This window comes from Triticum dicoccoides, chromosome 2B, assembly GCF_002162155.2.
Source record: "Triticum dicoccoides isolate Atlit2015 ecotype Zavitan chromosome 2B, WEW_v2.0, whole genome shotgun sequence".
NCBI classification, from domain to species: domain Eukaryota; kingdom Viridiplantae; phylum Streptophyta; class Magnoliopsida; order Poales; family Poaceae; genus Triticum; species Triticum dicoccoides.
The window spans coordinates 41,920,858-41,937,231 of NC_041383.1; the positions used below are offsets into that span (position 1 = coordinate 41,920,858).

General features: G+C 42.5%; 1 protein-coding gene across 1 annotated transcript; it reads right to left on the reverse strand.

The window, feature by feature from the left end:
- Positions 1 to 12,127: 12,127 nt before the first annotated feature.
- LOC119360377 (xaa-Pro dipeptidase-like) lies at positions 12,128 to 14,766 on the reverse strand. The gene is made up of 9 exons (XM_037626040.1): positions 14,632 to 14,766; positions 14,489 to 14,538; positions 14,316 to 14,376; positions 14,097 to 14,189; positions 13,867 to 14,016; positions 13,364 to 13,495; positions 13,051 to 13,178; positions 12,464 to 12,506; positions 12,128 to 12,142 (listed from the first exon to the last, which is right to left on the reverse strand). The coding sequence occupies exons 1-9, from the start codon at positions 14,764 to 14,766 to the stop codon at positions 12,128 to 12,130; spliced, it is 807 nt and encodes a 268-aa protein (XP_037481937.1).
- Positions 14,767 to 16,374: the final 1,608 nt, after the last annotated feature.

Here is a 16,374-nt window from a genome sequence, read left to right on the forward strand (position 1 = left end):
AAATAGTTACAACACGAAGGAAAAAGATATCCACAAGGAAGTCATAAATATACCAATAAGATATTTGCTTGAAAGCATAACACTTGGCTAAATATGGTCTTATTATATATAAATGAATTCCTACCACACAACCATCAAAGACATCACAACTAGCAACATGAGATCATTGTTGGGATGCTTTGAGAAAGGAAACAAGTATCACAAGATATGAAATGAATATCATGCCAAGATACAACCTACACAAGGTTGAATGCAAGAAGGGAAAGCATGAATAGATACTTGTTACCGAGATATCATTGGAAGGATGTAGTAGATACCAATTGAAGGTAGATAGTAGTTCATTGATCATCCTAGCTTGACTCCAATATGCACATGGTGACAACACCTTCCTTGTGAGTGAGCCGAGCATCCAATGCATCTCCAAATGTTCCTAGAAGAACAACACAAACTAAACGGTACCCAAACTCATCGGGACCAAATAGTTAGAAACACCAATACATAGGACAAACTCCACATAAATATGTGCATATAGATATGAAAATGAATTCCATGCACATCTCATCCAAATTGAGACTAGGTGGAGTTTCCCCTATATATTGAGTTAAAGAAAGAAAGCATGCCAAATGAAATACATGAAGTAAACATGCATGCTCAAGACTTTCAAAAACCCGAAACCAAAAGACAAAGAAATGCCAAGTGAAAAGGATACCAAATGGAAAAATCATCACTTGGAAGATATCATTAAAGATACATCAAGGAATGAGATATCCATTGATACACACTAAACTAAAGATGTCAAACTCCCAAAGAGAGGATGGTTCCAAACAAACCAAGCTCTCAACAAAGTTTCATGATGGAGCAAAGTACCAAAAAGAAATGGCTTGCCTTCCACCAAAACACACTTGATAAGGATCACGAGAAGAGTGTTCTAGAGAAAATAGGATAGTTCCCCATGAGTTGTGCATTATATAGGGGATTTGTATTTGAATACAAAATGTACAAGGTGGGATCACCACTTTCACTATATCTAGAAAACCCTAGACAAGAACAAGAAATAAACAGGATCCACAAGTGGTATGGAAGACAACGGGAGTTGACACAAACCTTGGCAAGAGAAAAGGCAAAAAAAAGCAAAAGCCAATGTAAAGATGATCAATAAATTCTACCACACATAAGTGAGTACCAATTGTCAAAAGACAAGAAGTATTTGGAAATAATTCCCGTTGGTAGATACCAATGATATCCAACATCATCTTCACACCAAACACACGCAAATTGCAACTTGTAGAGCTAATATGCCACCTAGGAACAATATAATCTACCATATCAATTCTAGGTGACAATATCTCAAATTTACACATTTTCTAGGCTTGTAATATGCACTTAGCATATTACTCCCCCATAATGTGATACCAATAAGAACTTAACAAGAGGCAATAAGAGGAACAAACAAGAGATAATTAATGGACTATTTAGAATTTGAATTTCTCATGAGAGATATACCACCTAGCGACTAGATAATCTTGTATTATCAATACTAGATGGTATTCCTCATGTACACAAATTTATAGGATCGTGAGGTGCACAAAGCACATCACTCCCCCAAAATGGGATGTTCCATTAATCTCTCACAGGAGCCAACTAGGATACAAACAAGAAGCATAAAGACTCAACGCACGACACACACGTACATGATGTGCAAACCAACACACACATACTTGATTGCTCAAGATAAGCAAGTTGGAATCACAACATATACAAGCACATGCAAGGAACAAAACCAAAACATGCAAAGGGGCAAGTAACTTTCGATGTAAACAATTTAAGTACATGTTACCGCAAGGAGGCACATTGGATATAAGATAGAAACTTGACAACCCAATTGACTTGGCTTGAGACAACAAGAAAGATGAAGTCCCCTTAATTTTTCATAATGTAGCCAAGTCTCCAATGACCTCCAACAACACCTATTGATCAAGTTTGAGCTAGTTGGTCCCCAACCAAGTTGGGTCCTAAGAGATTAGTCACAATAGGCTTGGCTACCCAAATGGTCGTTTGCTTCAATCCATTTTGAGTACCAACAAACTTGGCAACCACATTGCCAACCTTATCCTTCCCAAGAGAATAGACATCATCAATAATAATTGGGTTGGATAAGTTACCACTAGTGCATGAAGAAGCGAGGTGACCTTTCTCATGGCATAGGTAGCAACGTCTACTCTTCACTTTCTTCTCACTTGATTTCTCAACTTGAGAAGCATTAACTTGAGTCTTCTTGGGAAGAGGCCTTTCTTCAACTTGAGGTTGAGCATGTGATTGAACTTGTGCCCTCTTCCCTTGTTGCTTGACACTAATGGCGTTCTTCTTCAATGGGCAAGATCTAACATGATGCCCTTCTACTTTGCACTTGAAGCAAACAATCTTGGCCGAATTCTTGACTTGTTATTGGCCCTTCTTTTTGTTCATCTTGGACTTCTTTTTCTTATTGGAGTTGAATCCAAGTCCACCTTTGTCATTGGGGGATTTTTGCACACTCAAGATGTTGAGTGTCGATTTCCCTTCATGACACTTTTCCAAGTCTTTCTTCAAAGAAGTGACTTGGGCCTTGAGCTCTTTGATTTCCTCTACATGGTTAGTCTCAACACAAGTACTAGAGGAAGTATAAGCTTCATCGTTAGAGCAACAAGGCAGGGAAAGCAATTCATCACAAGATGTACCAACATTGTGAGTAGATGAATTACAAGGACTAGCACATGGCAATATACTATTTTGACTAGAAGTAGTGCTAGTATCCACATGAGGCTCACTATATGTTACCTTAGCAATCATGGCCTCATGAGCTATCTTTAGCACACTATGGGATACTAGAAGATCATCATGAGAGCTTGAGAGCTTTTCATGACTTTCTTCCAATTTCCCATAATTGCAAGATAGCACCTCAAGTTGAGCCCATAGCTCAACATTCTCCTTCAAAATGGATGCTTCACAAGTAATAGAATTAGTAGCACAAGCATCATCATTAACAACAAGAGGAGAAGGCAACTTGGCAAGCTCTTTTAAATAAGAAGCTTCAAGTTGAGCATGAGACTCGGTGAGTTTGATGAGCTCACCCTTGATAACCCTTGAGCCATTTTCGAGGTGCTCAAAATCCTCAAGGAGTCTAGCATGAGCAACTTCAAGCTTAGCATTTTTAGTTTCAAAAACATTGGCCACCTCAAGAGCTCTATCAGTAGATTCCTTCACTCTAGACAATTCTAGAGCAAAAGTCTCCTCAAGAGATTCCTTGGTGGTTTGTTCAAGTTCAAGATCTTGAGAGAGGTCCGCAATCTCATTAGCGTAATCACGCCCATGACCTTCCATTTTATCAATGGTGACCTCATGCTCCTCAAGACGAGATTCCAACTCATCAATATATTTCTTGCTCTCAATAGAAATGGACATAATTTCCATGAAGTTGGAACGAGCAATTTTATTTTTATGAAGAGCTTTAAAAACCATTTCCCCCTTAATTTTTAAGGAGGCAACATTATCATTATCTTCATCATTATCCTCATCATCATTAGCATCAACACCATCATCAAGAGACATATTGGGGTACAAAGTAGGAGATACCTTTGACGCCTTAGCCATAAGGCAAAACGCAATAGATAATGATGTAGGATCCCTTGAGGCACCATTAAACACCACATCTTGTTTCATGGAGTGTTCGGTTTCCTCTACATTGTTAGCACAACAATTCGAGGAAATAGATGCATTTTTATCATGGCAACAAGACATAGCAAGCATATCATCATGATATTTAGTCAAGCAATTTCTACATGATATGCAAGGACTATCAACACAAGCATGTGAAACATTTGGAGTGCTCGAAGTGTTAAAGCCCAAACAGGGAGCATTGCAATAATATAGTGATGAAGGATCATCCACAATAAGCATACTATCATCATTTCAATGACCAACACTACTCACCATATCATTACCTTGTGGAAAACCACATGTAGGTGAAGTAGAAGAAGTTGAGAAGACTATATGACCGAAGGTGGAGGGAGAACAACCATCCCCAAAAATCTTGGACACACCATATTTATCTTGAAGCTTTGTCCATAACTCATGAGCATCCCGGAACAGCATGAGTTGAAATATAACTACATTGCTCAAAGCATCGAAAAGCACATTAGAGGCTTGAGCATTGAGATAAGAGTTTTTCTCATCCTCTAAAGATAATCTTTGAGGATCCTTTGGAGGAGAAAAACCCATATCTACAATTCACTCTAAATTTGGGTCCATGACCCTAAAGAGATTAAGCATGTGAATTACCCAAACATCAAAAATTGTGCCATCAAAACTAAGAGTGTCAGAGAATCCTAATCCTCTAGTCGACATCTTTACTCTCTAGGCGGTTAAGCCCAACAAAGAGAGACGAGGCTCTGATACCAATTGAAAGATCGTGGATGTCGCCTAGAGGGGGGGTGAATAGGCGTTTTAAAATAATTACGGTAGAGGCTTGAACAAATGCGGAATAAACCTAGCGGTTAATTTGTCAAGCATAAAATCTACAACAACTAGGCTCACCTATGTGCACCAACAACTTATGCTAAGCAAGATAAGCAACTATGTGATAGCAAGATATATGACGAAGAATAATATGGCTATCACAAAGTAAAGTGCATAAGTAAAGTGCTCGGGTAAGAGATAACCGAGGCACGCGGAGACGACGATGTATCCCGAAGTTCACACCCTTGCGGATGCTAATCTCCGTTTGGATCGGTATGGAGGCACAATGCTCCCCAAGAAGCCACTAGGGCCACCGTAATCTCCTCACGCCCTCGCACAATGCAAGATGTCGTGATTCCACTAAGGGGCCCTTGAGGGCGGTCACCGAACCCGTACACTTTGGCAACCCTTGGGGGCGGTCACCGAAACCCGTCAAATTGCTTGGGGCGATCTCCACAACCTAATTGGATACCCCGACGCTTGCCCGGAGCTTTACACCACAGTGATTAAGCTCCAAACACCACCAAACGTCTAGGGCACCAAGGCACCCAAGAGGAACAAGCTCTAGGGTGCCCAAACACCCAAGAGTAATAAGCTTCTCAAACTTAACTTCCACGTATCACCATGGAGAACTCAAACTGATGCACCAAATGCAATGGCAAGGGCACACGGAGTGCCCAAGTCCTTCTCTCCCAAGTCCCACCAAAGCAACTAATGCTAGGGAGGAAAATGAGAGGAAGAACGAAAGAAGAACACGAAGAACTCCAAGATCTAGATCCAAGGGGTTCCCCTCACTAAGAGGAGAAAGTGATTGGTGGAAACGTGGATCTAGATCTCCTCTCTCTTTTCCCTCAAGAACTAGCAAGAGTCATTGGAGGGATTGAGAGATAGCAAGCTCGAAGAAGGTCAACAATGGTGGAAGAACACGAGCTCAAGGGATAAGGTTCAATGGGGAAGAAGAACCCCTTTTATAGGTGGGGAAAATCCAACCGTTATGCTCACAGCCCGCACAGAGCGGTACTACCGCTCTAAGGAGCGGTACTACTGCTAGGGCGGTAGTACCGCTTTGAAAAACAACAGCGAGGAGGCAAAAGGCCAGTAGAACCGCCGGAGCGGTACTACCGCTCGTCCTCACGGTACTACCGTTCGACCTCACGGTACTACCGCAAATGGTAGCGGTACTACTGCTTGCGAGCGGTACTAAAAAAATACTTTTGTGCCTACTTCCGCTGAGCAAAACAAGAGATTTTGGTCCGGAGCGGTACTACCGCTTAGGAGCCGCGGTAGTACTACTCTGGAGCGGTACTACTGCTCAGGAGCCGCGGTAGTACTGCTCTGGAGCGGTAGTAAAAAATTACATCCGCTCTAGTCGTGGTAGTATCGTTGCAGCCTTTACCAAAACAGCCACAACTTTTGCAAACGGACTCCGAATTCAACGAAACCAAGATTGTTGGAAAGCTAACGACATGGGCTAACACAATATTGATAGAAATATCAAGAATAAGCAAATGAGAAATGGCCCAAAAGAAAATGGTGAGAACCCTTCCTCGGAAAAGACCGGTAAAACCTCCAACACCGAAAACATCATAGAAGACGCATGCAAACTCCGTTTTCGATGAACTCAAGCTTGTCATCATGACCATAAGCTCTAAGACTCACAAAGAGAATCAAAGAAGAACCAAGAAACATGATGCAAGGATGCAATGGTTTGAGCTCTCTACGAACGATACGATCAAGCAACTCATCAAGAGCCCCCCTTGATAGTACGGCAATCGATCCTATAACCCGGTCTCCCACAACTACCATGAGACCGGTAAAATAGAAAACCTATCAAGGGCAAACCTTTGCCTTGCACATGGTCCATTTGAGCTAGATGTGACGATCTTCACTCCCTCAAGTAGGACCACCTTTCTTGGTTGCGTTGGCTCGATGAAGACTAGTTGATTTCTCCCCCATACTCCACTATGGGTGAGCCTCTCTTCCGCACATCTTCACAAGTCCATTGTGACCACAATGGACGGCAAGCTTCAAGCATTTGATCTCTTCATGATGCTTCACTTGAACTTGCACACCACAACCTAACCCCACAAAGAACTCTCACGAAGATCATGGGTTAGTACACAAATCGTAATTGACAATGCTTACCATACCATGGGATCGCTTGATCGCTCTCGGTACATCTTCTATGCTTTGTGTGTTGATCAACTTGATTCACTCTTTGACTTAGTCTTGATCAACCTTGAATCTTTCCAACTCTCTTCATTTGGATGATGTCTTGAAGGTAAACATGAATGATCACACACTCTTCTTCTTCAAGACATGCTTGCTATAAGCACAACACTCATATGACCAATCTTTGGATAATTCCTTAATAGCACCTTGGTCATCACAAACTCTCCTTGAAACCAACAAATGGACTCCAAGAAAAGCCTATGGACAAACCCTTCAAGTATAAATCAAGGCAACCATTAGTCCATAGAGATTGTCATCAATTACCAAAACCAAACATGGGGGCACCACATGTTCTTTCGGTGTTCCTGTAGATATATCGTTGATCATCCTGTTGGAAGCTTCAGCGTTCTGAATGATCAGAAGAAAAACAATATAATGTTAGTGTGACGCTACTTATGTATGTTGGTACCAAGCTTTATGATGTATTGGTGTGCTACACTTGATGATTTATTGGTTGTGCATGTAGCACACGAAGTGTATTTGTATTGTTGTGTGTAATTTTTTTGAATTTCAATAGCATGTGAAGTTCATGTTTCAGAAGTGTGAGAATTTGCTGTGGTGATGTTATAGATGCCTTTGCATTTTCTTACCTGGACAAAAATGAGAATCTGCATGAGGCACCTCTTTTGGGTGGTGTTGGTGGGACCATCCACAGGGTGAGTAATGAACTTCTCATGCACTCTGCAAGACCTTGTTAAGACAAACTAGATTAAATGTACTCTCCAAAAGGTGCGACACATGAATATCATTTTTATACAAAAAAAATTGACAATAAAATTAATAGAGTGTTATTAACATCAAAACAAGTTATCATAGATAAATTTAAAAATTCAGAAATACAGAGATTACACGTATGGTTCACACAATTAAGAATGGGAAGTGGTTCTTTATATACAAAACAGGAACGGATAATTTAAACAGATTGAGCTGCCAAACATATAAAAAATAAATTGCATGCCCATATTCCAAATATTAACTGAGATATTCTAAATATTTACATTTATGAGCAGTTTTCCATTAGCCAAAATTTTTCCCAATAAACATTTGAAGCTTGATAATATACTACCGATTTTGCAGATTGTACTAGAACCCTCGGAGTTTGTGATTGAAATTTCAGGGACTTTTGGTCCATATGGTCAATTTCCGAGCATCATAAAGTCACTTATGCTTGTGACCAACTTACGTACCTATGGGCCTTTTGGGCAGCTACATGGAACTCCTTTCCACTCTCGAGTGAAGAAAAACGGCAGTATTGTTGGCTTCTTTGGGTGCTCAGGGGAATTTCTAGATGCAATTGGTGTTTACATTCATCCTTAGTTTCTAAACCTTAGGTACGACTTCTCAGTGTTCTTCTTTTTTCACGGGGAAGAATTCTCAGTGTTCTATGAATATTGTCAGTACTCAAACTCTGTGATGTGTTCCTATAACAAATAAGACGGTTCCTGATTTTTGTAATGATGAAGTGAATGTTGCCAATAGGGGAAGAACATTTTGGCTTGAACCCTGTCCATTGAAAGTTTAATTGCATTGATGTGTCATTGCTTTAATTTGACTTGATATTTATGTTCTTCCACACCTTCAGTATGCATTGACATATATTTTTCTTCGTTTTGCTGGGAGTTTCCATCCCCCAAATAGCCCGCCGATGCTGCAAGAAAAGGATCATTTGATGGATGACGCCGCTGAAGTTTAGCTTCAAAGAACCAGGTCACTGGGAGTACACCACTTTGCGCAAAACAGAATAACATGTTACATGTGTCGCCCCCAATTTGCTTAATCCAAACAGGCACGCACACGCACACATACATACTTATTTTCTCCTACTTTGCTCGGATTTTGAGCTTACTTGGGTGTTAAGACTCTGTTTCGATTTCTAATAATATGGCTGCATGCATCGACTGATGCAGAGGCCAAAGGTATTCCTCCTTTTTCAAAAAAAAAAGTATCCCAAACGTTAGTCGAGCAGGCAGGACTTGCTAAGCAGTCAAGGCACTGGTTTGCATTGCGATTACAAAAACACTCGGCGTGGACCACGGCATCCAGTCCAAATTGGTTCGTGGCACCATTCAGTGCTTCTATGAGATGTCAAGCAATCAGATTCCCACTGCATCCTAGCTGCAGCCCAATTTTTTAGAACCAGCCGCAGAGTTCTGAGCACAACAGGACACATAGTCCAGGGGACACCTAACAAGTTACAAACGATATTAAACCAAAACGAACACAGGGCAGCACAACACCTTTTCCGCAGCTCCACCATCTTGGCGACGATCAAGTCAAAGATCAACCTCCAGCAGCTTCCTCGCCCCAAAGAGCCGCTGGTGCTGCAAGAAAAAAAAAGGAGCATTTCATGCATGTCATCTCATCGGGTTGTTGCACAAGTTTAACTTCAAAACTCAGGTCGCCAAAACAGAGCCGAAGCCGCCAAGGATAAAAAGAGCAAACCACACAAATGGGCAGCTAAGAAAATAGGTGGTCAAACAGTCTCAATGTGCTCAAAGAAGGGGCAAAGCCAATTGCCCGCACCATACATCTATTGAAGTTGCTCCCTAGTAGGGACTCTATCCAGAATTACTTGCAAGGTGAATTATCCTGCTCTGTAAAGGGAAATACGATGCCCGTGTAAGTCAGAGCTCTATACATCGACTTGCGGTGTAGATTTAGTTAGCAGTGAGCTCCCACACAATAGTCATCCTGATTAGGTGAGGGAATTATTAGAGTAATATTACACAGTTAGTACAAGAAGTTGTCGTGGATACACAAGTTAGAAATCGCACAAGTTAGTAATGTTGCACAAGTGATGCACAACCGGTGGTCCAAATCAGCCTGGGAGGTGAGGGTGCGGTGGTACCACAATGAACATCCTGTGCTCAGTCATCTCATCGCAATCGCACCCTGTCTCTGACATGCTTGATGTTGCTCATGACATACTTCGAGTGGACGTCAACCCTCCAGGAAGCTACAAGGTCCGTCCTACCCTGTTGCGCTCCCAGACTCCCACACAAACTGCTCGAGGAGCATCCACGTGCCGCTCAACTGCTATGACCTCTTCCTTTGAAACCCATGACGGCCTCGCACTCGTCCTCAACCGGCAACACTACCAGCTCCTAGTTTGGGATCCTGTAAACAGTTGCTGGACCGACGACGAGTTCATTGCACCATGGGTACAAAGTACGATTGGTTTCTTCTTACCACCATTACATTACACCACGGTTCTTGTAGGAACATTGCACCTGACTAATGTACCCTAAAGATCATCAAACAAAGGCAAACCAATTTTTTTAAAGGGCTGCGCTGCACAAAATTTAATCTAATGAAATGATTGGCGTGTAATACGATTGGTTCAATGAACTATATTAATTAACTAATAAAGTTCAGTAATAAGTAAAAAAAGATAAAAGAAAGAATTATAAGGTACTACTACACTACTTGAAATAACCATCTCGTTTTTTGATAAGCAAGCAACATGACCTGAATAGAGAGAGAAATTGGCAAAACTAACCTGGGCAATGCGGACACAGTCATGGGAGGAGGGTTGGTAGTGATGGGTGGAAGCTTCCCAGACCTCAACTCCACACATGTGTTATTAATTATCTGCTAAGCTATGGTTAATTTGTGCCGCCTAATGTGGAACTGAGGCCCCAGAAGGTCATAGAAAAATCGCTATCAACCCTCCGCCCATGGCCGTCTCCGGATCACCAGGTTTGCCCACGCCTCTTTTTATTTAGGTCATGTTGCTTATTCGCATAAATGACCAAGGGTAGGTTTGCCCACGCCACTTTATATTTAGGTCATGTTGCTTAATTCTCATAAAAGATGAGATTGTGGTTCGAAGTATCGAAGTAGAATATTAGTATTTTTATAATTATTTTCTTTGTTCATCTTATTTTTATCTATTACCGAAATATATTTATTAATATATTTCAATAAACTTATCTCCGCGCATGGGACGTCAATCATTCCATCAAATTATATTGTGTGCAAACTTGAGCGTTGTGGCCCTCTAAAAGATTGTTTTGCCTTTGTTTGATAACCTTTAGGCTACACTAGCGATGTTGCAACAAGGACTATGGTGCAACGTATTGTTGGTAACACAAGTAGTAGCGGATCCAGCCTCTGTGTCGTGGCGGATGAGCTTGCTCGGAGGCGCATGGACGTGGCCACCACAGCTTCTACCCGCATCGATGTGGCTGGATCCGCCGGTCATTGATGTCCTGAAGACGAAGAAAAAGGAGAGGAGTGAGAATTCTCTCCACGGAGATGTCTAACCCTAGCGGCGAAGGAGACAAATCACGGCAGAGGGTATCGGCATCTCCGACGAGAAATTTCTCGCTCCATTCCTTTTTCTCCGTGTCCGGCAAATCAATGGCCGGCAGATTTAGCCGCAGACGTGGCGGCCACGTAAGTGCGGATGGAAGTCGTGGCGGCCATATCCGTGCGTATTCGAGCAAGCACGCCTGCCAAGTCGCAAAGGATGAAAGCTCCAGCTGCGCCGTGTTGGCGATCTCTAGCTCAGTGTTGGCGATCTCTAGCTGAATCGACGACGAGGACAGTGCACATGGAGGTCGACACAGGGGCGGTACGGGGTCAAGACGCGTGGGCTGGCTTCAATGTGCTCAACAAGCACATCTTTCCCCACATCAAGAGGTGTCGCGCCACTGATGTTGGACTTGTTACCACTCAGTGTGCGGTGGCGAATGGCGAAGAAGGTGCTCATGGCCGCCTCGAAGCCTCCAAGGAGCATGAGCTCACGTGGACGCTGCGCAAGTCCACCGTCTAGCACTACCTCATCAACGACGAGTGAGCATGACAGCGAACATACCGACAAACTAGGTTTAGGTTTCGTCTGTATGTAATTCATTCGGTATGTTTTTATGAATCTGTTTGTTGTTCGTTTCCGTTTGTGAAATGTGTTTGATGAACTGTACGTGACCTCACTGAACAATTTCTCGTGCGAAGTAGCTTTTCAAATTATGCAGTACCGTTTTGCATATCTGTTCCGCCTGACGAATTTGCAACCCGTAAAACCATTTTAAGTGTACCCGAAACTGGTTTTACGGTTTGGGATTTTGGTGGATCTGCTAGAGATGATCTTAGCCGGTATTAATTATAGACCTAGATAGGTGCATATGCCAATCAATTTTCTTTCTACTCTTCCATCATATTTATAATATATGTAAGTATGTTGATTCCCTAACAATAAATTTTTAGCACGGCCAGTTGTATGCGAATAATTTCAATCTTAATAAAAAATTGTGAGATGGTCACAGTACGCCAACACTGATCAGCAAGGCCTACAGTACACACGCACGACAGTACAACTTACAAGCACAATGATGCTGTTGTTTGTTCAATTTTCTTCTGCAATTAATTGCACCAAAGCTACGGTAGTCGAGCAAACAATTCAGTGGTCTGTGGTCTGTACAAAATCAGAAGGCAGAGGTACCATATGTCGTTTCTTAGTTGGTACTCAACAACTATACAGTTGACAAATTTTTCTTCGGGAAAAGTAGTTAACAGAGAAAAAGGTACATGAACTCTACTGCCTGAAACTAAAATAAAGCATGCCCTGTTCCAAATAGCTAGTATGCATTGAAAACTAATCATTCCAAAGATATTTGAGCTAGTGCTATCGACAACATAATCTGAATTTTTTCGCTGGTGCGATTTACAAGCTCGAGCAAGTAAAAATAACACCAACAAGTAAGCTGCATGCCATAAGCATCATAAAAAAGTGTACCTGGTCATTTGGAGCTCCCGCATGTCCATAATGAAGAGTAGAACTGCAAGATAAGAAGTAGAGTTATATAGCACACAAGATAGTCCAACTCGAAACAAACTCATATACGATAGGCATGGGACTATTATTTTTTAACTAACTAAGAAAACATTCCTACATAACTTTCCGGACTCATCTATTCACAGAAGTCAACAAATAGGCAGTGTTATGCATATAAATAAGTGAACTTGAAAAGGGAGACCTACTGAAATTACAAAAAGTGATCTAGTAGTTCATTCCGACACTAAGAAACTCTATACTAAGATGTTTATCTCCAATCTTTATCTCATACTACCAGAAGTTCATGGTGTTAAGGATTTGAAGAATATTTTCTCTAAGCTTCATCTAGAAACAATGCATAAAAAACTACGTATACTGTTGGCACTGGGATGGTGATTTGGTATTACAATATCCGTTTGTTAGCTCAAGTGACAACTTCTACATATATGTTACACGAAAATGATTAGTAAAACAATTAGTAACAATTTCACCATATTTGTAAGTACTCATTACTTGCTTCACATATTAGACATAATATTTAAACTCGCCTGTTGTGTCCAGTAGCACATATACATGTGTAGGAGCAATGTCGGCAGCCTTCGTGCATAGATGCATGATGAATAAAGATGCTTTCTAACTGATATTCCTTCATGCCTGGTTTGATCTGCCTCATAACCTTGTAAAGTTCAAGTTAACAATCAGATGTGTTTAATTTAACTCTAAAAAAGTGTGTATGTGAGTTAGAAGTAGTAACACCGAAATGATAGATAGACATAGTGAGTATTTCTACCAATAGGATGTCTAAAGTAATACCAGCAGGGAAGTTGGAAACAAACTATTAGCATTGATAACTCTTTATACCTCAATGTGTGCTTTGGAGCTGACATCATTAGCATATTGAATGAAGGCAAGCTCCATGTCAGATTTTATAACACGACATTCATTTAAGATAGGATGAAGCGTGCTTAAATCAGTGTCAAACTTCTCTATCCCCTGGCATGGACAAAGAAAATGCATGGTAAGTTAGTAACCCAAATACATAACAACAAAGACAAAAAGGTGTGGAAGATATTTACTTCTTTATACTTATTAGGTATGTATACCATGTCAGAAAATGTAGATTTGACTTCAAGATGTAGTTGTGGTCCAAAAGAACATAGTAATGCAATATTAATGTGAGTGATTGCGCTTTCCGGTGACAGTATTTTACAAAACCATAAAACTAAGCATTGAGGTTCAAAAGAACATGGCAATGCAATATTAACATGAATAATTGTGCTTTCCATTGATAGTGTTTGGCAAAACTACAAGACAAAGCATCGTAACCTGTGTCATGCTAGTGTGGCTAATTATATATCACATACCTCAAAACTAGCAGGCTTTGAGTAATTTCCACTGTCAGTATTCTTTCCGTACAAGAGAAAGAGAAGGGGCTCTCCATGCTCACTAAATTTACATTGGAGAACCTGTGCAAGCTCATCAACATAGAAGACAAAATCGACCTTGTACGTATCCTGTCAAGATTTAATGAAATATTAGGCAAAATCGGAGTGTAGCGGCACATGCCCAATATGGCCTCTAGAATATTAAATACCTTGAAAGAAGACAATTCTTTTTCACCATTCCAAACTGCATCGTCAAGTGTCAACCTTGGAGCAAATAAGATGAATTGTCCAGAGGCAATGTCCTTGGTGAACAACAGAAGGACAAGTTAAAAACATGGCATCAAATAAGCAAGAATTCACATCATAAATAATTAAGCATTGAAACTACACGTATGTATGTGTCATGGAGCTCAAGAAAGAAAACTTACCACTGCATCGTAAAACCCCAGCTCTCGCACACCGAAGAGATAGGCGAAGTAGCTCTCCTGCCTGGAGACATTACCAATGATGGGCGTATCAATTCAATCTGCCATGCATGCAGATGCAAGAAACTTACGGCAAAGGGGAAGTAGGGAAACGGCAAAAGGAAAGGCGCGTTCACCTGAAGAGCGGGACGCGGTCGGTGCAGTAAAGAGTCTGCTCCTCGCCGCCCTTGAGAATTGAGACAACAGTAGACGTACCAGATTAGCAGAGGAACCCAAATGGGATAGGGAGAGATCAACGGGGAGCGAGCGTAGAACGAACCTTGAGAAGGACGAGGCCGCGGAGAGGGCGGCCGGAGGCTGAGAGATGAGCTCTAAGCGCGGCGACGAGGCGCTCGCGGTTGCCAGCATGCAGCTCCATGGATACCGCGGGCGGAGCAAGGGAGGAGTCGCTCATCTTGCACCATGCTTTTAAATAGCACGCTATAGCTCCGCTATACCACCCTATAGCCTTTAGAAGATGTCCTCCGGTAAAAACTTTTCGTCCAAACATATGAACAAACATTTTAAATAGTGCGCTATGGCACCGCTATATATAAGAGCTCGGCTGATAAGGCCTTTAGCGCCCTATTTATTTTTAAAACTATGTCCTGCACACTCCAACTAGTATGAAGTGCGCGATCAAGATGGCTCCTTGCAATATTTGATTTGATCTACGGGTGGATGCGGCGCCCAGCTCGAATATATAAACGAGGAAGGGCAAAAATGCTACACGTACGGCCTTTTACGGGACTGCTACAAACCCTTCCATAAAATCTCTCAAGCCCCCCTGATTTTCACCCGTGTGGGACCCCTCACACCCCCATCATCCAATTAAAATATGCCAAATCAGAGATCAGCCTGTAAACTTAAGTAAGCTTCCGTATGTCTAGCAAAACTCCGAGGAAGGGTGTTGGGTTTAACCACGATATAGCGGAGTCCCTGTCCGACACGGACTAGTACGTAGCAATCACCGAATAGGAGTAGGCTATTCAAAGCAATAAAATCCGAAGGCACGATACGGGCCTTTTGCGATCAACTCGATCGGCGTGTCCTCGTGAAGTTGGCGTGTGCGTGTGTTTCGTCGCGTCGGGCCGTCCATGAAGCAAGCCGGCGGCCTTGTCGTTTCATATACGTGCATGTGTTAGCCTTCATTCACGTAAGGATCAATCCACCTGTGTGCTTGCCTGCCTGCCTGCCTGCTTGGTCTAGTTAGCTTCTGGTACGTGCGTGTTCTAGCCAAAACCACCGGCTAGCTGAGCATCCGGAAGTCAGCTTCGGTCAGAAACATCGGCCTTGTCGGAAAGTACTCGAAGAGTCGGAGGGACCTAGGCCAACAACTGGTTGTTGGCACAGGCCCCCTGCAGTACGTTGGGCGGTAGAGGAGCGAACCGTGTTTTGTCTCTCCTAGGGCACCGCAGCGCTCTGGTAACGACGGTACCCAGGGCTTGAGACTCTTTTGAGACCGTGATTTGATCGAGGTTTTCTTGGTGAGATTTCTTTCTTCCCCTATTTCCACCTTGTGATATCTCATGTGGGATCGGTAGTTTCTCGTTTCTCTGCTTTGTTCGGGGTGATTTAGGGGCAATCCTTGCATTGTTTCCCACCCTTGGTGATGGTGGATCGAGTTCTAGCGCGGCGGCATCGGGGGGAGGTGGGACTGCTGGCATGCAGGTGGATCACCTTCTTTTGGCTGGGGGAAGCAGTGCCGTAGCGTCGTCGCCGTCCGCCTCAGAAGACCCGGCAGTGGCCTTCGATCCTGCATGGGAGGCAGGCCGTTCTGGCTCCGCTACTGGCGTCTAGGACATGTTGGAGCGCCTACGCCTCATGGTGGTGGAAACACAACCGGTGATGGTGGATGACAATGACGATGCTGATCTGGTTGCCCCGGATTGCGCATTGGTTGGGAAGGTCATCTCCCCTACTGTCCCTCACACCAACACTATTGCATTCACAATGAGGCTGGCATGGGAAATCCTAGGGGTCTATTGTTTCACCAGGCGGGCAACAACCTGTTCGTGGCTGA